General features: G+C 54.6%; 1 protein-coding gene across 1 annotated transcript in view; it reads right to left on the bottom strand.

Annotated features, from left to right (window-relative positions):
* Nucleotides 1–526: 526 nt before the first annotated feature.
* LOC137467451 (serine/threonine-protein kinase pim-1-like) overlaps nt 527–16,942 on the bottom strand; it is a gene marked incomplete at its 3' end in the record, with an annotated part of 39,433 nt that continues 23,017 nt past the window's right edge. Inside the window, exons 2-4 of the mRNA XM_068178950.1 lie at nt 1,261–1,356; nt 1,072–1,122; nt 527–877 (exon numbers count right to left, since the gene is read on the bottom strand). Coding sequence (XP_068035051.1) covers nt 527–877; nt 1,072–1,122; nt 1,261–1,356 — 498 coding nt within the window. The remainder of the gene's footprint in view (nt 878–1,071; nt 1,123–1,260; nt 1,357–16,942) is intronic.

Here is a 16,942-nt window from a genome sequence, read left to right as displayed (position 1 = left end):
CTTGTGTACAGACTCAGGGATGGAAAAGAAGCCACTGGGGTTGGAAGAGAGCAGTGGAAGCCCTGGCAAGGCCCGACCATGAGGAGGAAAATCCCACTCAGTGTTTGGGAAAACCATGCCCTCATCCTCCCTGCCTGCACTGCCCCAAAAACCATTATGAAGCCAAAAGAAACCAGGTGAGTGGAGCAGTCCAAGCCCTTTCTCACCTGCACCCCAAACCGGCTGGGACACAGGTTCTGGCCACCCCTCTCTGCTACCCCACCCATGGGTGTTTTTGTTGGGCTGGCTGCCCAGCCCTAGCCTCAGTCCTGCCCAGAGTGGTGGGCAAAGGCTGCCAGCAGGGCTGGAAGCTGGCTCCCCACCCAGCCCTGCTCAAAAGCAGCTCAGCTGAAATCTCAGTGCCATGAAGGGCAGCAAAAGGGAGAATCCCCGCTGCCACACCCAGCTTGGGCTGTGTGGTGTTGGGCCATGAGATGCCGGGACTGAGAGCACACCCCTGCGTGGGCTCACCTGCAAAGCGAGTGTAGGCTGTGTCCTGCAGGTAGGTGCCACAGCCAAAGTCAATCAATTTGGCCTGCCCGGTGGCCAGGTCAACCAGGATGTTCTTGGGCTTGATGTCCCTGTGCAGGACCCCGCAGCTGGTGCAGTGCCGCACGGCCTCCAGCACCTGGCGGAACAGATCCCGCGCCAACTCCTCGGACAGGACCACCCGTTCCCGAATGAAATGGTGCAGGTCCTGAGAGTGCTCTGGGCGTTCCAGCACCATCACGATGTCGTTGGGGAGCTCAAGCCATTCCAGCAGCTGGACGACACCGGGAAAGCCAGTGGAGACCTTGTCCAGCAGCACGACCTCCAGGGGTGCGCTGGTGCCGTCGGGCTGCGGGAGGAGCGCGATGCCATCAGTGGGGCTGATGCCGTGCCGGGGGTCGGGAACCCCTCACCCAGCCCGGGATGCTCTGCGCCCTGCGCTGGCCCTACGCCCGCTCTCCCTCGAGGTGTCCTGGTGGCTTCCACCCTGCCGGGCCTCGGCTCATCCCTGCCCAGCTTCTGCCGCTGGCCCCGCTCACTCACCAGCTCGCCCCAGTGCCGGACGCGGTTCCGTGGCACCCTTTTGATGGCCACCTGCGAGCAAGGGAGAGCAGCGAGTTGAGCTCGCCCGCCTGCCCTGCGCAGCCCCATCCCCCTCCTCCTCCTCCACCTCCTCCTCCTCCTCCTCCTCCGCCCCCTCCTCCTGCGCCCGCCGCCGGCCCCGCCGCTCACCGGGGCGCCGTCCGAGAGCCGCGTGGCTGCGAAGACGCTGCCGAAGCCGCCGCTGCCCAGCAGCGAACCCAGCCGGTACCGCTCCTGCAGGGCCTCCTCCTGCGCCTTCCCTGCGGGCGGGACGGGGCTGTCAGCGCTCGGCCCGGGGCCAGGAGCGGCCCCCGAGCGCTCCCCGAGCGCCCCGGGCCGGCCCTCCCCAGGCGTTCTGTCCCTGGAACGGGACAGCGGCGGCTCGGGGCCGACGGCCGCGCTGCCGAGCGGCGGAGCTCGGGCCGGGGAAGCCGCAGCGGGGGCGGCGGGAGCGGCCGCGCCGCGTGTGTCCTCCGCGGGGCCCGGGAGGAGCCGGGGCCGGGGCCGGGACTGGAGCCCACGTCGGGGCCGGGGCCGGGCTCGGGCCAGGCGGAGCCAGAGGGCGGCGGTGCCGCCCGAGCTCCAGGCACTGATGCCCGCCCAGCAGCGCCACCGCCAGCACGACCAGAGCCGGGCGGAGGCGAGACCCCGGCGGGACGGCCGGGGACGGGGACGGGACCGGGAACCGGGACGGGGACAGGGCCGGGGCCGGGGACGGGGACGGGACCCAGAACCGGGGCGGGGACGGGGACGGGGCCGGGGCCGGGAACCGGGACGGGGCCGGGGCCGGGGCCGGGGCCGGGAACCGGGGCGGGGACGGGGCCGCCCCGCCCGGGGCCGGGGGCGGGCTGGGGACATGGCCCGGCAAGGGGAGAGGGGGACTGGGAGAGGAGGGGACACCGGGAAAGGGAGAGCGGGAGAGGGTGCGGGACAGCGGGCGAGGGAGTCCTCAAAGTGACTGGTTTTGCTGCTTTCGCTGCTGCTTTCGCTGCTGCTTTCGCTGCTGCTGCTGCTGCGACTGCCGCCGCCGCTGCTGCCGCTGCAACTGAAGCTCCGGGGCCGTTTGTCCCCGTGTCCGTTTTTCCGTTGCCTGCTCGCCCCCGCGCCCAGCCCCCCGCTCCCCGGGGGCAGCCCCTGAGCCTGTCCAAACACGGGAACTTTGCCCTGGTCAGCCCAGACCCAGAGTCTGGACTCCTACACAGGGGAACAGGAATCCCCTCGGTCGCTGCCATGCATTGTCCCCGCTGAGGATCAAACCCTATCGGGGCACATTCCCTGAATGCAGAATTTGTATCTGACCCAGGCACTGCATTTACATCTCCAGCAGTGATTAAAAAAAAATAAAAAACAACACAAAAAAAAACCCAAAAAAACAAACGGGGAAGGCAAACTGTGTGTAGCTCATGGTATATTAGAGTGTCTAAAATTCGCCAAGTCATGGATCTTAGAGATGAGATCTATTTGGATTAAGGGGATGGAGCAGTAGTGCAAGATGGAAAAGAGGAGCATAAAAATAAACAGAGAAAAACATCTTCAGTTGTTTCTTTCCATTTTCATTTCATTTCTTAAAAGCTGTTTCAGTTTTCCCAGAATCTTCTCCACACTCCTGTTTGCTCTTTCCAGGAACCTTTCCTGGAGAACGAGGTGCAGCTTCTGTCACAAGATGTGGCACCAACTGCAGCTTCTCTAGGCTTTCCACACCTTGTGTGCAGCTCAACTCTTGCAGCACAGCAGGAGAAATGTTTGAAGAACTTGACAGCTTGTTCTTTCTTTTCCTTGTGGGCTGGGCAGTTGTGCCATTGGTAAGGTTTTCATTGTTACTGTTCTGCCCTAAGAAACCATGACGGGCTACCAGGAATTGTCAGGGAATGCAAGCCTGACTGAATGCAGAGAAAGAATCTGCAGAGCCTGCATCCAGAAATGGAGAGCTGTGTGATAATCATTGCAACATCGCCATGGGCATCTTGGAAGTGATCTAGAAGATGAAAATGCTCTGACAGAGGGCGTTTGTTTCTGAGTTCAGTGTAGAGGATTCCACATCTAGTGCATTGGTTCATAAATCAAGAGTTCAATCAGTTCATGGAAAGCACCAGAACAAGCTGGACCTCTCAGCCTTAAACACTTCAGTTGTTCAGGGACCCAAAAATGTTCCATAGAAAGAGCATTAGAAGGAGAGGAAAGAGACAGAGAGACAGAGAGACAGAAGCTCCACAGAAAGATACACATGTGGCTCCCAGCTCCTGGGGTTCCAGTGTGGGTGAGACACAAGCCCCAGGAGAAGGCAGAGTCCATAGCAGGGGCTGACCTTGTGCTCCTTGGTTTTAAGCCCCTGGGCCTTCGTGGGCCTCCCCCCAGCTGGGATTTGTGATTGCTCGGGCGTTCAGAGCCGGGTTAGCGCTGTCCCAGCTGTGGGACTGATTGACAGCTCAACCCAAGGTGTCTCGGGACACTGATCTCATCCAGCCTCTGACAGTGACCATGGTGACACTGGGGAACCTCATGGAACCGTGGGTCAGTGTGACAATGCAGGTCCAAGGACACCATGGTGATATCCAGGTTTGCTCAGCACCAGAGACACCTTTGCCTTGTTTGTCCCCAGCTGTCATCACTGCCTCCAGTGTTCTGCTCTAACTGGAACCCGGGGACACTTTCACATGAGTTGTGTCCCTCAGTGGGACCCATTAAAAGTTAAAGAAAGTCTGGACTTTGAATCTGACTTTGAGTTCTTGAGAAGTTCTTTGAGCACACTCTGAGGTCTGGGTCTGATGCAAAGAGCACCAAAGCCCCAGAGGGTCATTAACGTCCTGGTGCTGTGTCTGTGCTGCTGAGCTGGGCCAGGCTCCTGGCCCAGAGGCAGCTCCTGGCAAGGGCAGCGCTGCAGAGAGACAGCTGTGGCCAGGAGCAGCTCCGGTGCACAGCCCAGCAGGGCTGGGGCACTGCCAGGGAATCGCAGGGACACGAGCAGGGCGCAGACAGAGCTCACAGGGGCTCAGCACTGGCAGGGGCTGTGGGGTGTCCCAGAGGGGGCTGTGTCACAGCAGCGCCTCTGTGGCTGTGTCACGGAGGCACAGAGCAGCTGTGATGTCAGAGGGGGGCTGTGTGACAGCACAGTGTGGGTTGTGTGAGGTCACAGACTGGGCTATGACATCACAGAGCGTGTTGTGTGAGGTCATCAAGCAGCTCTGGCATGATAGAGGGGACAGTGTGACATCAGAGAGCAGGCTGTGACATCATGGCATGGCTGTATGACATCATAGAGCGGGCAGTGAGGTCAAAGTGTGTGCTGTGACATCACTGAGTGGCAGTATGACATCACAGGGAGGGTTTTGTGACATCACTGAGGGGCTTGTGACATCACACAGCAGGGTGTGACATCATAGTGTGAGGCCATAGGGCAGACTCTGCCGTCATGTAGAGAGTGGCTCTGTGACATCAGAGTGTGGGTTGTGACATCACCGAGTTGGCTGTGTGACATCATAGAGCAGGCTATGACATCATGGAACAGACTGTGATGTCACAGGATGACTTTGTGACGTCATAGTACAGGGTGAATTTCTGACATCACAGAATCTTCTGTAACAGCACAGCTTTGTGACATCACAGGGTGACATCGCAGAGTTGGGCCTATGACATCACAAGGGAGCTATGTGGCATCCAAGAGTGGGTTGTGACATACCAGGGGCTGTGTGACATCACAGGGGCTGTGTGACATCACAGGGGCTGTGTGAGGTCACTGGGGAGGTGACTCTGCCCCAGCCCCCCCTCCCATTTCCCCCAGAGAAGTCCAACGCTGCTCGTGCACAGCGGGGTCCCCTGTCCCCCCGGGTCCCCCCGCCCCCGGCGCCGCAGCCTCCCCCAGAGGATGTTCCACGAGATCGAGCCCAGAGCCTGACACAGGGCCATGGGGGGCGGGACAGGGGACAGGGACCCCCCGGCAGCGTCCCCGTGTCTCCCAGGGCCAGAGCCTGGCCCAGGGCTCCTTCACCCTGTTGCCAACGAGGGCTTGAGAGCGCTGAAAAATCCCCAGCAAGGGAGCAGCAAAAACCAGATTTAATATTGAGCAACAGCACCACAAAGTTCCTTGGCAAGAGTCACTCTGCTCTTGACTGGACACTTCAGGCACAAAAAAGGAAACAAAGCAACAACAAAACCAAACAGAATCCAGGCAATTAAATCAGAAATAAACCGAGAACTGGGGCTTTCATTCCTATGGAAAAGAACTGTCCTTCTTCCTGCAGATGCCCGTGGCCACAACTGGGATTTCACCTCCAACACTGCCAGTTGTGACAGACTGGAGGAGATTGTGGGCTGGAAACATTTTGTGTGTGGGGGAGGAAGGGGCAGGTCCAGCCTTGCCCTGCCCTGGAACCCCAGCCCTGCCCTGCCCTGGAACCCCAATCCCCCCAGGGCCTCTATCCCAGCCCAGCAGTGTCTGCCAGTCCCTGGCACAGCACAGGCAATGCTCCACAGCCACCTCTGGAGCCCCCAGCCCAGCTCCTGAGTGACCAAATGACCCCAAGTCCCACCTGGGGGAAGGGCCCAGGAAGAACAAGGGATATTTAAGGCTGAGCACAAGGCGAGCACACATCTTGACCCTACCTCCTCTTGGAATTCCGATCTGAACAGTGCTGGAATCCAGGAGTTGGTAGCTCTGTGTGTGCTTCTCCAAATCTTTTTCATCATTCTCTATTTCTGTCTCTCGTTCTTTTATTTCTGACTTCTTGAAAATGTTGAGCAACTTAAAACTCAGATGGCTTAGAGTTTGTGAAGTTGAATGGACCAATATACAGCTTTGAGAAGTGTTTTGTGTTCATTGAATGTCTTATTAAACCTTTTGCCAAAGTTTCAGCTCCTTGGCTCCAACTCCCACCTGCTTTCCTTGGAGAAGGAGCTGCCCCAGACCCAGAGGGATGTTCATTTCTTGTCAGTCAGCAAAGCCAAGGGAAGGCACAGCTCCATCAAATGCAAAACTCATTCCTCTGCTGGATATTAAATCCACTTTGCACAGCAGACAGTCTCAGAGCAATGGAAAACACCTTCTGTGCCCAGCACAGTTCCCAAGGTCCCCCCAAACCCTCCCTGCCCCAATTCTGCCCAGATTTGCTCTTTGCACACACGAGTCACACACTGAAGGCACGAGCTCCTTCCATGCCTAGAGGGAGGAAAAGCGGGAAAGTGGATGAAGAGCTCTCCTGGGCAGAGCCAAGGTCCAAGGGCCCCTGCAGGGAACCACAACTCATCAGGTTTGTGTCCTTTGGGCTCAGGGATGGTGACACTCAGAAGCACAGAAAGGTTTCTTGCCAACAAACACAAGTTGAACATTTGAACAGTTTAATAACCATCACAGCTCTTCCCTCAGCTCTCTGTGATGTCCCAGCAGCATCTGACATGTCCCCCATCCCCAAGGGATTTCCATACAGGAACAGTTTTAGACAGAGACATAAGAAAAGGCAATACTGTGACAGATATTAATATAAGTAAGGTGTTGATTAATGTGATATTTATTTTTGAACTTCTTAAAGACTGGGCAACTCCCTGAAGCTCAAAGCATGTAACCAGTCAGTTGAGAGGCCCTTGCGTGACCAGAGAGCATCTGGAGGAGGAAATCTGGGAGTAACAGGAAGGACATAGATCCAGCTGGTCTAGTGAAGAGATGTCCTTAGACATGGCCATTTCAACAGAAGAGGTGGAAATACCTGAAGGAAGAGAGAGATGATGTAATAAACAATATTGGTGACTCAAGTAAAGGGGAAGATCAGTATTTCTTCTCCTTCTCCCATCAATACACTTCCAGGAAATTCCTGTTCCTGGAGGGAAGACTTTGGTATTTCTTAAAAGTACTCAAGTGACCCAGATAATAAAAATGTCCTTGTATATTATGAAATGTACAAGAATTTAAACCTGTGCCCCTTTCCAGGCAGATATCAGCTGTGTGCCCATGGACAGGCAGTGCCACTTGTGCCCTGAGGTGCCAAACTGGGATTGGATCTCTCAGAGTGGAGCTGAGGGAGAGCAGAGCACCTTGCAAGCTGCAGGTCCCTGCCAGCCCCGCAGGGCTCCTGTGCCATCAACATCTGCTCTGCTCCAGTCTGAAACAGGGCCCAGCATGGTGCCGGGATCATCAGAGAGCTGAGGTGTGTGCTGGAATTCAATGCCCTCCCCATGGCGCAGCAGCCCTGCATTTCCCTGCTCCGGCCTTGGTCTCCAGCACAGCCATGGAGGCTCTTTGGGCTCCTGAGTGTTCCTGCAGCCACCAAGGGCAGCTGAGCTCTGCCTTTGGCACAGTCAGCCCTGGCCAGCGCAGGCCATGCTCAGCAATTCCTTGTCTGGTCCTGGCCTTGCTGCCAGCCCCGGCAGCGGCTGCGTGGCCCCTTTGTGACCCTGTGCTGGCCCGGCCATGGTGCCACAGCCCCTGTGCAGGTCCAGCCCAGGACAGGAGCATTGCGGCTGGGAACGGCCCCTGTGCCGTGGTGCCCACAGCAGCCTTGGGGCTCTGTGCCCCATGGCCTCCCTGCTGGGCAGCCTCTGCCAGCTCCTGCAGAGCCCGTGGCACCTGTGGGGCTGCACAGACAGCCCTGCCCCGGGCTCTGCCGGCCTCTGGGCCAGCAGAGAGGCCGGCCAGGGCTGGCCATGGCCGGGAACAGGCCCTGAGCCCCGCAGGAGGATGGAGCTGGGCCACAGCCAAACTCAGCCCAGGGCAAAGCTGGGCTCAGCAGCCAGGGCTGCCAAGGGCTGGGGACAGAGGCGGGCGGAGACAAATGTCCTGGGCCCCCTCCCTGCTGTGTCCATGCCCCCAAGGGCACAGAGCAGCCTCCTCTCTCAGACACTTGCCTGTTTTCCATGCCTTGCACAGGCGCTGGCCCTGCCCCACAAGGCCTGGGCTGAGTCCTGCCCTGCACGCTCAGCCAGGCTGGGATGGACACTGATGGTTCCTGTGCCAGGCTCTCTGAGCCCAGCCCAGCTCCCTGCAAGCTCTGCCAGCTGCCCTGAGCTCTGTGCAGCACCAAGGGCCTCTCCCCAGCACAGCCCAGCCGGCTCTGGCCCCACAGCTCTGCTCAGCCCAGGCTGCTCTGGCCACTGGCCCCACGGCCTCAGCCCCTGGCCCGGGCACAGCAGCAGCTGCAGCTCAGCCAGGACTCAGCCCCAGCCATGGGGGAAGGGGCTTGGCCAAGGCCAAAGGAGGCTCCCTGGGTGCCCTGCTCCCCTCGGGCTGAGGTGCTGAGAGCTCTGCAGCCCCTGCTGCCATCCCATCTGCCCAGGCCAGCACAAGAGCCCCGGCCTTGGGGCCCTCCAGAGCTGCTCCTGCTCCAGGCCCAGGGCCCATCCCAAAGCCGGGGCAGCCACAAAGCTGTCTTAGGGTGAAGAGCCTGGCTCTGTGTTCTCCATCCCCTCCTTGCTGGCGCTGCCAGGCTGGGATGAGGAGCCCCTCAGCCTTCCCTGCTCTGGGCTGGACAAACCCAGCTCCCTCAGCCTCTGCTCAAAGCCCAAGGGCTCCAGCCCTACCTTGGAGGCCCTTCCCTAACCCTGCTCCAGCTGCCAGACATCTTTCCTGCCCTGGGGAACCCAACCCAGGCCACAGGGACCTGGATAATCCACGTCCTTGATGTCCTGGTCACACAGCCCTGGCCCCTTTTCCCCATGTCAGGCTCTGGGGGGGATCCTGTGGAATGTCCTTTGGTGGGGGCTGTGGCTCCAGGTGGACCGGGGGGATACCAGGGGATAAGGGACCCCGCTGGGCATGAACAGCATTGGACTTGTTGGGAGAAACTGTGAGGGGGAGCTGGGGCGGAGTGACCACCCCAGTGACGTCACAGAGCCCTCCTGGGATGTCACACAGCCCCTCTGTGATGTCACAGCCTGCTCTGGGATATCAGACCTCTGCCCTATGATGTCACAGCAGGCTCTGGGATGTCACAGAGGCAGTCTATGATGCTGTAGCTGCTCGATGACCTCACATAACTCTGTGACCTCATGTTACCAGATGATAAATTATCTACACCAGGTGAGTTAACACCGGAGCTTGTTCTCCAAAACCCCAGGCCTATGGAAACCACACAATGCTCATTGTGTCAGAAGGGGAACTGGAAGTTCACCAGCCTCAGTGTCCTGCCAGCTCAGCCAGGCCCACTGGAACACTGGGGTCCACGACCACCAGGGACCACCAGAGAGACCCCCAGAACAGAAGAGAGCATGCAAAAGGGGAGGGGAAATACGTTAATGATTCTGGGGGAATGATTATCAGATGTGTGTTTAGTCCAGGACAATCAATGAATATGTGTGCAAAATACAGAATATGAACAGAAACTTTCCTGTACTCAGCACGCTCGGCTTTGGGAGGAGCTATCCCCCGTGCATCCGGCTGAATAAAGAATGCTGCTTCTTAATGCTGCATTGGGGTTAAGGAGTTTTCTGTTTTACTGAATTTTTGGAAACACTCCACTCCCAAGGAAAGCTCTGTCTCCTGCTGCTCACAAACAGAGAAGCGCTGGTGGCAGATGTGGGGGTCGGAGGCTGCCTGGGGCACAGTGACCATGAAATAATCAAGATTTCAATGTTTTGTGAAAGAAGGAGGGGTAGCAACAAAACTTCCACACTGAAATTAGGAAGGGCAGACTTTGGCCTATTTAGGATGCAGATTTGGGGAGTACCGAATAAGGTACTGATTTTTTTAAGGGAAACAGCCCTTTAAAACAAAGGCGTCCTGGGAGGATGGACACATTTCAAGGAAGTAATCTTACAGGGGAAGGAGCAGCCTGTGCCAGTGTAGCAAAAGATGAGCTGGTGAGGAAAATGACTGCCCTGACTGCCCATGGAGCTTCTGTGGGAATCAAAGGAAAAATAGAGGGTGCATTAACTTTGGACAGAATGTCAGGCAACTTTGGAAGTGTTAAAGGATGTTATTAGGTCATGGAGAAAGAAAAGTTGAGAGGTGAAACTCAACTACTGCTTAAGTTGGCCACTTCTGTGAAAAAAAATTGAAAAGGTTTCTGTAAATAAATTAATAGCAAAATCTGGGATAAGGAGAACATCTTTATTGGATGCAGTGGAGAATATAGTAAGTAAAGACAAAGAAAAGACTGAGTAACTTAACACCTTGTTTGTATCAATTTTCAATATTAGGATAGGTTGTCCTCAGGACAAGAAATCTCCTGAGCTGGTAGATAGGCACAGGGAGCAGAACAGCCCCCTGTAGTCCAGGAGGGAGCAGTTGGGGACCTGCTGAGACACTCAGATGCTCACAGGTGTATGGGATCAGATGGGATCCATCCTAGGGGGATGAGGGAGCTGGTGGATGAACTCGCCAAGCTGTTCTCCATCATTTACCATCAGTCCTGGCTCAGCAGGGAGGTCCCAGAGTACTGGAGGAGCCAGTGTGAGCCCATCCCCAAGAAAAACTGGAAGGAGGATCTGGGGAACTCCAGGCCTGTCAGCCTGACCTTGGTGCCTGGCAAGGTTATGGAACAGATCACCCTGAGTGCCATCACAGGGCACCCACAGGATGGCCGAGGGGTCAGAGCCAGCCAGCTTGGATTTAAATGTCTGCATTCATGATCTGGATGAGGGGACTGAGTCCACCATCAGGAAATTTGCAGATGACAAGCTGCCTGTGAGTGTTGATCTGCTGGAGGGGAGGAGGGCTCTGCACAGGGACCTGGACAGGCTGGATCCAGGGCCCAAATCCAGCAAGGTGAGGTTTAACAAGTCCAAGTGCCAGGACACGGCACTCGAGATGCTGCCCAACGAGTGCCGAGCACAGGGGAAGAATCACTGCCCTGGTCCTGCTGGCCACACCATTCCTGATCCAGGCCAGGAGCCAATGGCCTTCTTGGCCACCTGGGCACGCTGCTGGCTCATGTCCAGCCTGCTGTCCATCAGTCCCTGCAGGTCCCTTTCTGCCTGGCTGCTGTCCAGCCACTCTGTCCCCCGCTCTGCACACAGACATTGCTGCTGCAGCTCCAGAGAAGGCAACAAAAGGGCATCTCTGCTGAAAATTCTGCTGGCAGACCCTTTAGTTCCTTTAAATCCACCAAGAGCACAGCCCCTCATTGACACAGTCTGTGGCCACAGGGAAGGTGGAGAGAAACAAAATGAGAAATGGCACAAACAAGGACATTTCTTTGTGGACAACATTAAAATGTAAAACAAAGAAAAAGAACCTCCAAAATGAAACCAACAAGAAGCATCAAAGATAACTTTTATTACAAGTGATTTGCAGAAATTGGCCAGCAGTTTAATGTTCCTGAAAGCATCCAGTCATCAGTCTCCTCACTGCAAACTTGAGCTCCTGGTTCCTCAGGCTGTAGATGAGGGGGTTCAGGGCTGGAGGCACCACCGAGTACAGAACTGACAAGGCCAGATCTAGGGATGGTGAGGAGATGGAGGGGGGCTTCAGGTGAGCAAATGTGGCAGTCGTGAGGAACAGGGAGACCACAGCCAGGTGAGGGAGGCAGGTGGAAAAAGCTTTGTGCCGTCCCTGCTCAGAGGGGATCCTCAGCACGGCCCTTAAGATCTGCACATAGGAGAAAACAATGAACACAAAACAGCCAAAAGCTAAACAGCCACTAACCACAATGAGCCAAAGTTCCCTGAAGTAGGATTTGGAGCAGGAGAGCTTGAGGATCTGGGGGATTTCACAGAAGACCTGGCCCAGGGCAGTGCCATGGCACAGGGGCAGGGAAAATGTATTGGCCGTGTGCAGCAGCGAATTGAGAAAGGCACTGGCCCAGGCAGCTGCTGCCATGTGGGCACAAGCTCTGCTGCCCAGGAGGGTCCCGTAGTGCAGGAGTTTGCAGATGGACACATAGTGGTCATAGCACATGATGGTCAGGAGGGAAAACTCTGTCCCAAGGAAGAAGATAATCAGAAAAAGCTGTGCAGCACATGCCATGTAGGAGATGGTGCTGGTGTCCCAGAGGGAATTGTGCATGGCTTTGGGGACAGTGGTGCAGATGGAGCCCAGGTCGCTGAGGGCCAGGTTGAGCAGGAAGAAGAACATGGGCGAGTGCAGGTGGTGGCCGCAGGCTACGGCGCTGATGATGAGGCCGTTGCCCAGGAGGGCAGCCAGGGAGAGGCCCAGGAAGAGGCAGAAATGCAGGAGCTGCAGCTGCCGCGCGTCTGCCTGTGCCAGCAGGAGGAAGTGGCTGTTGGAGCTGCTGTTGGACATTGGCTGTGGCTGCACATGGGGTTCTGTAATAAAAGTAATCATGGAATAGTTGGGTTTGGAGAGGACTTTAAATATCCCAGCACAGCTTGGGGGCACTTCCCCCCCCTGCCTGCCCAGGGCTCTGCTGCCTGGAGCTGGCCCTGCCAGCAGCTGCTCCCCTGTGCCCAGGGCTGGGCCCTGCCAGTGCTGCCAGAGCCCAGCCCAGCCCTGGGGGCTCAGCTCTGCCCTGCAGACCCCTCCCAGCTCAGGCACTGCCCAGGGGCAGCTCTGGCTCTGCAGGCTCTGATGGCAATGTTAGAGCAACCCTGAGGAGGCTGGAAAAGCAACACTGATGCTGCCTCTAAGGGGCCCTGTGCTCGTTTCTGTCACTGCCTGGTTTATTCAGATCTGAGACAATTTTTTTTATATTTCTCATGGTGAACTGAGAAATGAATATCTATGTGCAATTTCCCATACAGGCAACACAGATCAGTACACTAAAAATGCAGGATTTTCCCATTTTGTAGCCCATGACTGGCTGTGCTCCCTGTTTAATATGCTTGGAAATGTTCTGGAGGTAAATGTCATGCTGGGAGCAATCCTGAGCAATACAGAATCCTCACCACACAAGAAGAACACTTTCCAGCCTTTCCAGCTGTCTCCTTCCACCCACATTTTGTCCCCCAGCGCTGGGAGCAGCTCCCCGGGCCGGCTGAGAGCTGTCCCTGGCAGGCAGCAGAGTCCCTGGCCCAGCACAGCGCCCTGAGCTGCAGGACCCTGCTTTGCAGGACAGCCCTGGGCACCCCTGGCTGCTCTGCATAAGAGATGATCAGAGAATGTACTCACAGGGTCTGTGGGCATTGGGATGTTCCAGCTGTAGGAGATCACTCCAGGAGCTGCAGCTGCATTGTCCTGCAGCCAGAGGTTCCTGTGCCAAGGGCTGGCACTGATTCTGCCCCAGGCACTTCTCAGCACCTTCCCAGCCCTGACTGATGGAAGCTCTCTGTGCCTCTGTGCTGTGCCCGGGCTGGCTGCAGGCAGTGCCCCAGCCCTGCTGGGCTGGGAGCAGAGCTGCTCATCCAGAGAAATGTGCTTTTGAAGCTCTCCTTGGTTACCAGGATCACCCTCTGTGCCAGGAGCCCGGCCCAGCTCAGCAGCACAGACACAGCACAAGGACTTTAATGACCCTCTGGGGCTTTGTGCTCAGGCCCTGAACATCAGGCCCTGAGAGGGAGCTGCAGAAACCTCTCCAGAACTCCAAGACAGAATCCAACTCCAAAGTTTCTTTGACTTTTAATGGGTTCCACTGAGGGACACGACTGAGAAAGTGTCCCCAGGCCCCAGGCAGAGCAGAGAACTGGAGGCACTGATGACAGGTGGGGACAAAGAGAAGCCAAGTGTTGGTGCCCTGGGGCACAGCAGCATCTGTGCCACCAAGGGCCGTGCCACCAAGGGCCGTGAGGAGACACCTTGTCCTGAGGCTGGGGCCTCCTGGCACAGCCCCAGCCAGGCTGGGCACTGTCACCCCCTTTTCCTGCCCTCAGCATCCCCCCCTAGCCCACATCCCAGTGGCCTCAAGGATCTGCTGGAAGGAGTCCCTGGGGAGCCTTGCTCAGGAATGGCCCTGGGGGCTCCTTCATGCTCCCAGGGACTGCAGGTTTTTCAAAGCACTTTGGCTTTGGCTTTTGCCTTGGAGTCTCTGAGAGCTTTGTGCAATCATGGCCTCCAATTATCTGCTGTAATTAGTCCCTGGAGAGGCTTTGTCAGGAACAACACTCAGTGGAGCTCATTAATGCTTCAAGGTACTTCAGTTCTTTTAAGGTACTTGGTGTTTCCCTTTTGATCCAGACTCTGTGAGAGGTTTGTGCAATCATGGCCCCAATTATCTGCTTTAACGTGTCCCTTGAGAGCTTTGTACTGACACTCAGTGGGGCTCATTGATGTTTTGAGATACTCAAGGAGTTTAAGGTACTTTGGATTTTCCTTTCCACACTGAGTTTCTGAGATTTTTTTTTTTACCATCCTGGCCTCCAGTTCTCTCCTCCAAGGAGTCCATGAGGAGCCTGTGTTTGGGATGGACCTCAGTGGCACCCATTAATGCTTTGAGACATTTTGGGTTTTTCCTCTGACTTTGACTCCTGGAAAGGTTTGTGCAATCTCCTCTCAGGCCTTGAGGTTCCAGGGCTCAGCTCCAAATGCACCACAGGGCTCATTAGGATCAAGCAACTTCTGACAAACCATGGCTCTGCCTTGATTTCCCTCTGCTCTAATGTAGTTCATTAAGAAGGTTTCCTTATACAGTTATGGAGAAATATTTCAAAGAGCTTCTAAGAAATATGTATTCCTATTTTAAAGAGTGTCTTTTATTACTGTTCTCATTAGAGAAGAGGTGATTGCAGCATTCTGTGATTGATATTGATGTAGGGCCGCTCCTAAAGAGGTCTGGCCAGGTCAGAGAAGTTTAACTTGAGGTCTGACCCAGTGTGGACACCTTGCCCCACATTCCCTAACCCCATGTGAGAAACTATTTTCACTTTCACAAATGTAAATGGTTTATTACGACCTTATCAAAATACAACAGAAGAGTGAATAAAGAATAAATACAGTGCCAGAAGCAAAGCATTCAGTCACCCTGTGCTCATCTACAAAATGGATGCTCTATCTTTTATACCTCTAGCCCCTCCCAAAGTCTTGTCAATCCACTTCTTCTTCACTGTCCAGTGGTGGAGATCACTTTCTTACAGCTTGATTGGAGGTCAGGCGCTGCCATAGCAACAAGCCGACCCTCCCAAATGCCTTGACTACTGAGGGCATCCCGTGATAACAATGCAAGAGGGAGGGGAAAGATAACTATACACCTACACAACTTCTCTTAACATATACTTAATATTCACCCCTTAATTGTGAGAGTCAACAATAGGATTACCCATCTATAACAAACCCCCTTTTCTTTTTCTATAAGTCATTTTGCTTGAACAATTACATTAAAAAAATTCTCTCTCTCTTGAATGAGTCATACTAGCAGCTGTTGATGTGGGCAAGGACAGTGGGAACAGGAGAAAAATCTCAGGTTTTCCTTAGACACACTTATTTGGAATGGACAAAAGGGCCTTACAGAGGTCCAGTATGGCTCTGACTCCCATCTACCGTGCCTATGTGGTTGCGATCCATAGTCATTGTATCTTAGGGGTCCAGAGGCCAGCTCGGTCTCGCCCTCCAGTCCCTTTTGTATTCAAAGACAGTTGGGGAATTACAGATGTCCAGTATGGCCTTTTGTCCCTACCTTACCATGCCTACGGGGTTGCTACCCACAGCAGGGCTATGGGGTCTTCTTGGTAGTGAACAAAGGGGTCTTGCCCTGCTTCCTTTGTCTTATTTTCTTAAAGAAGCTGTCCCATCACCTTTTACAGACCCTTGTGTACTTCCCATCAACAGATGCTGATAATTCTCACCCATTAACACAGGAAGACAGTCCTCAAACTGGTTGGTGGAAGCTTGACTTTGGGCATCTTGGTGTCTTTCTGGTTGTCTTTCAGTCTCTGCTTAAGAGTCAATCTCGTTTCACCCAGTCTGGATGTTGTAGTTCACTCTTTGGGTTCTTCTACCGGGCCTTTAACTGTTGGCATGAGTCCATCTGTTGGCATGAGTCCATCCCCACTCTGCAGTTCACACGGCTGATTCAGTGATGAACAGTGCCTGAAAGGGACCTTCCCACTGAGGAGTTAGAGGTTGATCTCTCCATGACTTGATCATTACTTGATCCAATCCCCAGAATTAACATTATGGATTCTGAAATCCAGGGTGTTAGTTTGAGGAATTGCCTCTTTATGTCTTAGCCCTTGTAAGGTTTCTCCTATAGACATAACATATTTCTTGGCATTGGCTTCCCCTTCCTCATAGATGGCAATGCTCTGGGGTGAGGTCAAAAAGGGTAACCAAATGTCATTTCATAGGGTGACACCCCCAGATCTGACCAGGGTTGGTTTCTAATTTTTAATAAGGACAAAGGGAGACATTTTATCTATGACGTGGGTTTCAGTCATCAGCTCAACTAGAGCTCTTTTAAGAGTTTGATTCATCCTCTCAGTGTGACCAGAACTCTGTGGATGCCATGGAGTATGTAATTCCCATTTACTCCCAGGGTTTGAACAACTTTTTGCAATATTTTAGAGGTGAAATGAGTTCCTTGGTCTGAATCAATCCTGTTCACCATCCCATATTGGGGAATGATTGATTCTAGAAGTGTTTTACTCACAACATTGGCATTGGCTTTAACCGTGGGTACCGCCTCTACCCAGTGAGTCAAGTTGCCTACTATCACTAGTAAAAACTTCCACCGTTGTACATGGGGAAGCTCGGTAAAGTCTACTTGGATGTTTTGACAGGGTCTTAAGGCTAGTTCTTGCCCTCCTCTGGGTGTTTTCCTCATGATTTTCTGACTCACTTGTTGGCATATCACACACCTTTCAGTTACTTGCTTAGCTATCCCAAAAAAATTCCAATGCAGCCCCAGTCCCTTAGAAATTGATCACTTAGCGCTTGTGTACCCCAATGTGTTGTTCCATGTATGCCTTCTAACATTTTCCTGGCAAGGAGTTTATTCAACATTTGTCTCCCATCTGCTAATCTCCACTTCCCTTTGTTATCATTCTTAGCTCCTATTCTAAGGAATTCTTTCTCTTCTGTCTC

Source organism: Anomalospiza imberbis, unplaced genomic scaffold, assembly GCF_031753505.1.
Source record: "Anomalospiza imberbis isolate Cuckoo-Finch-1a 21T00152 unplaced genomic scaffold, ASM3175350v1 scaffold_64, whole genome shotgun sequence".
Lineage (NCBI taxonomy): Eukaryota > Metazoa > Chordata > Aves > Passeriformes > Viduidae > Anomalospiza > Anomalospiza imberbis.
This window is presented reverse-complemented; position numbering and strand designations above follow the sequence as displayed.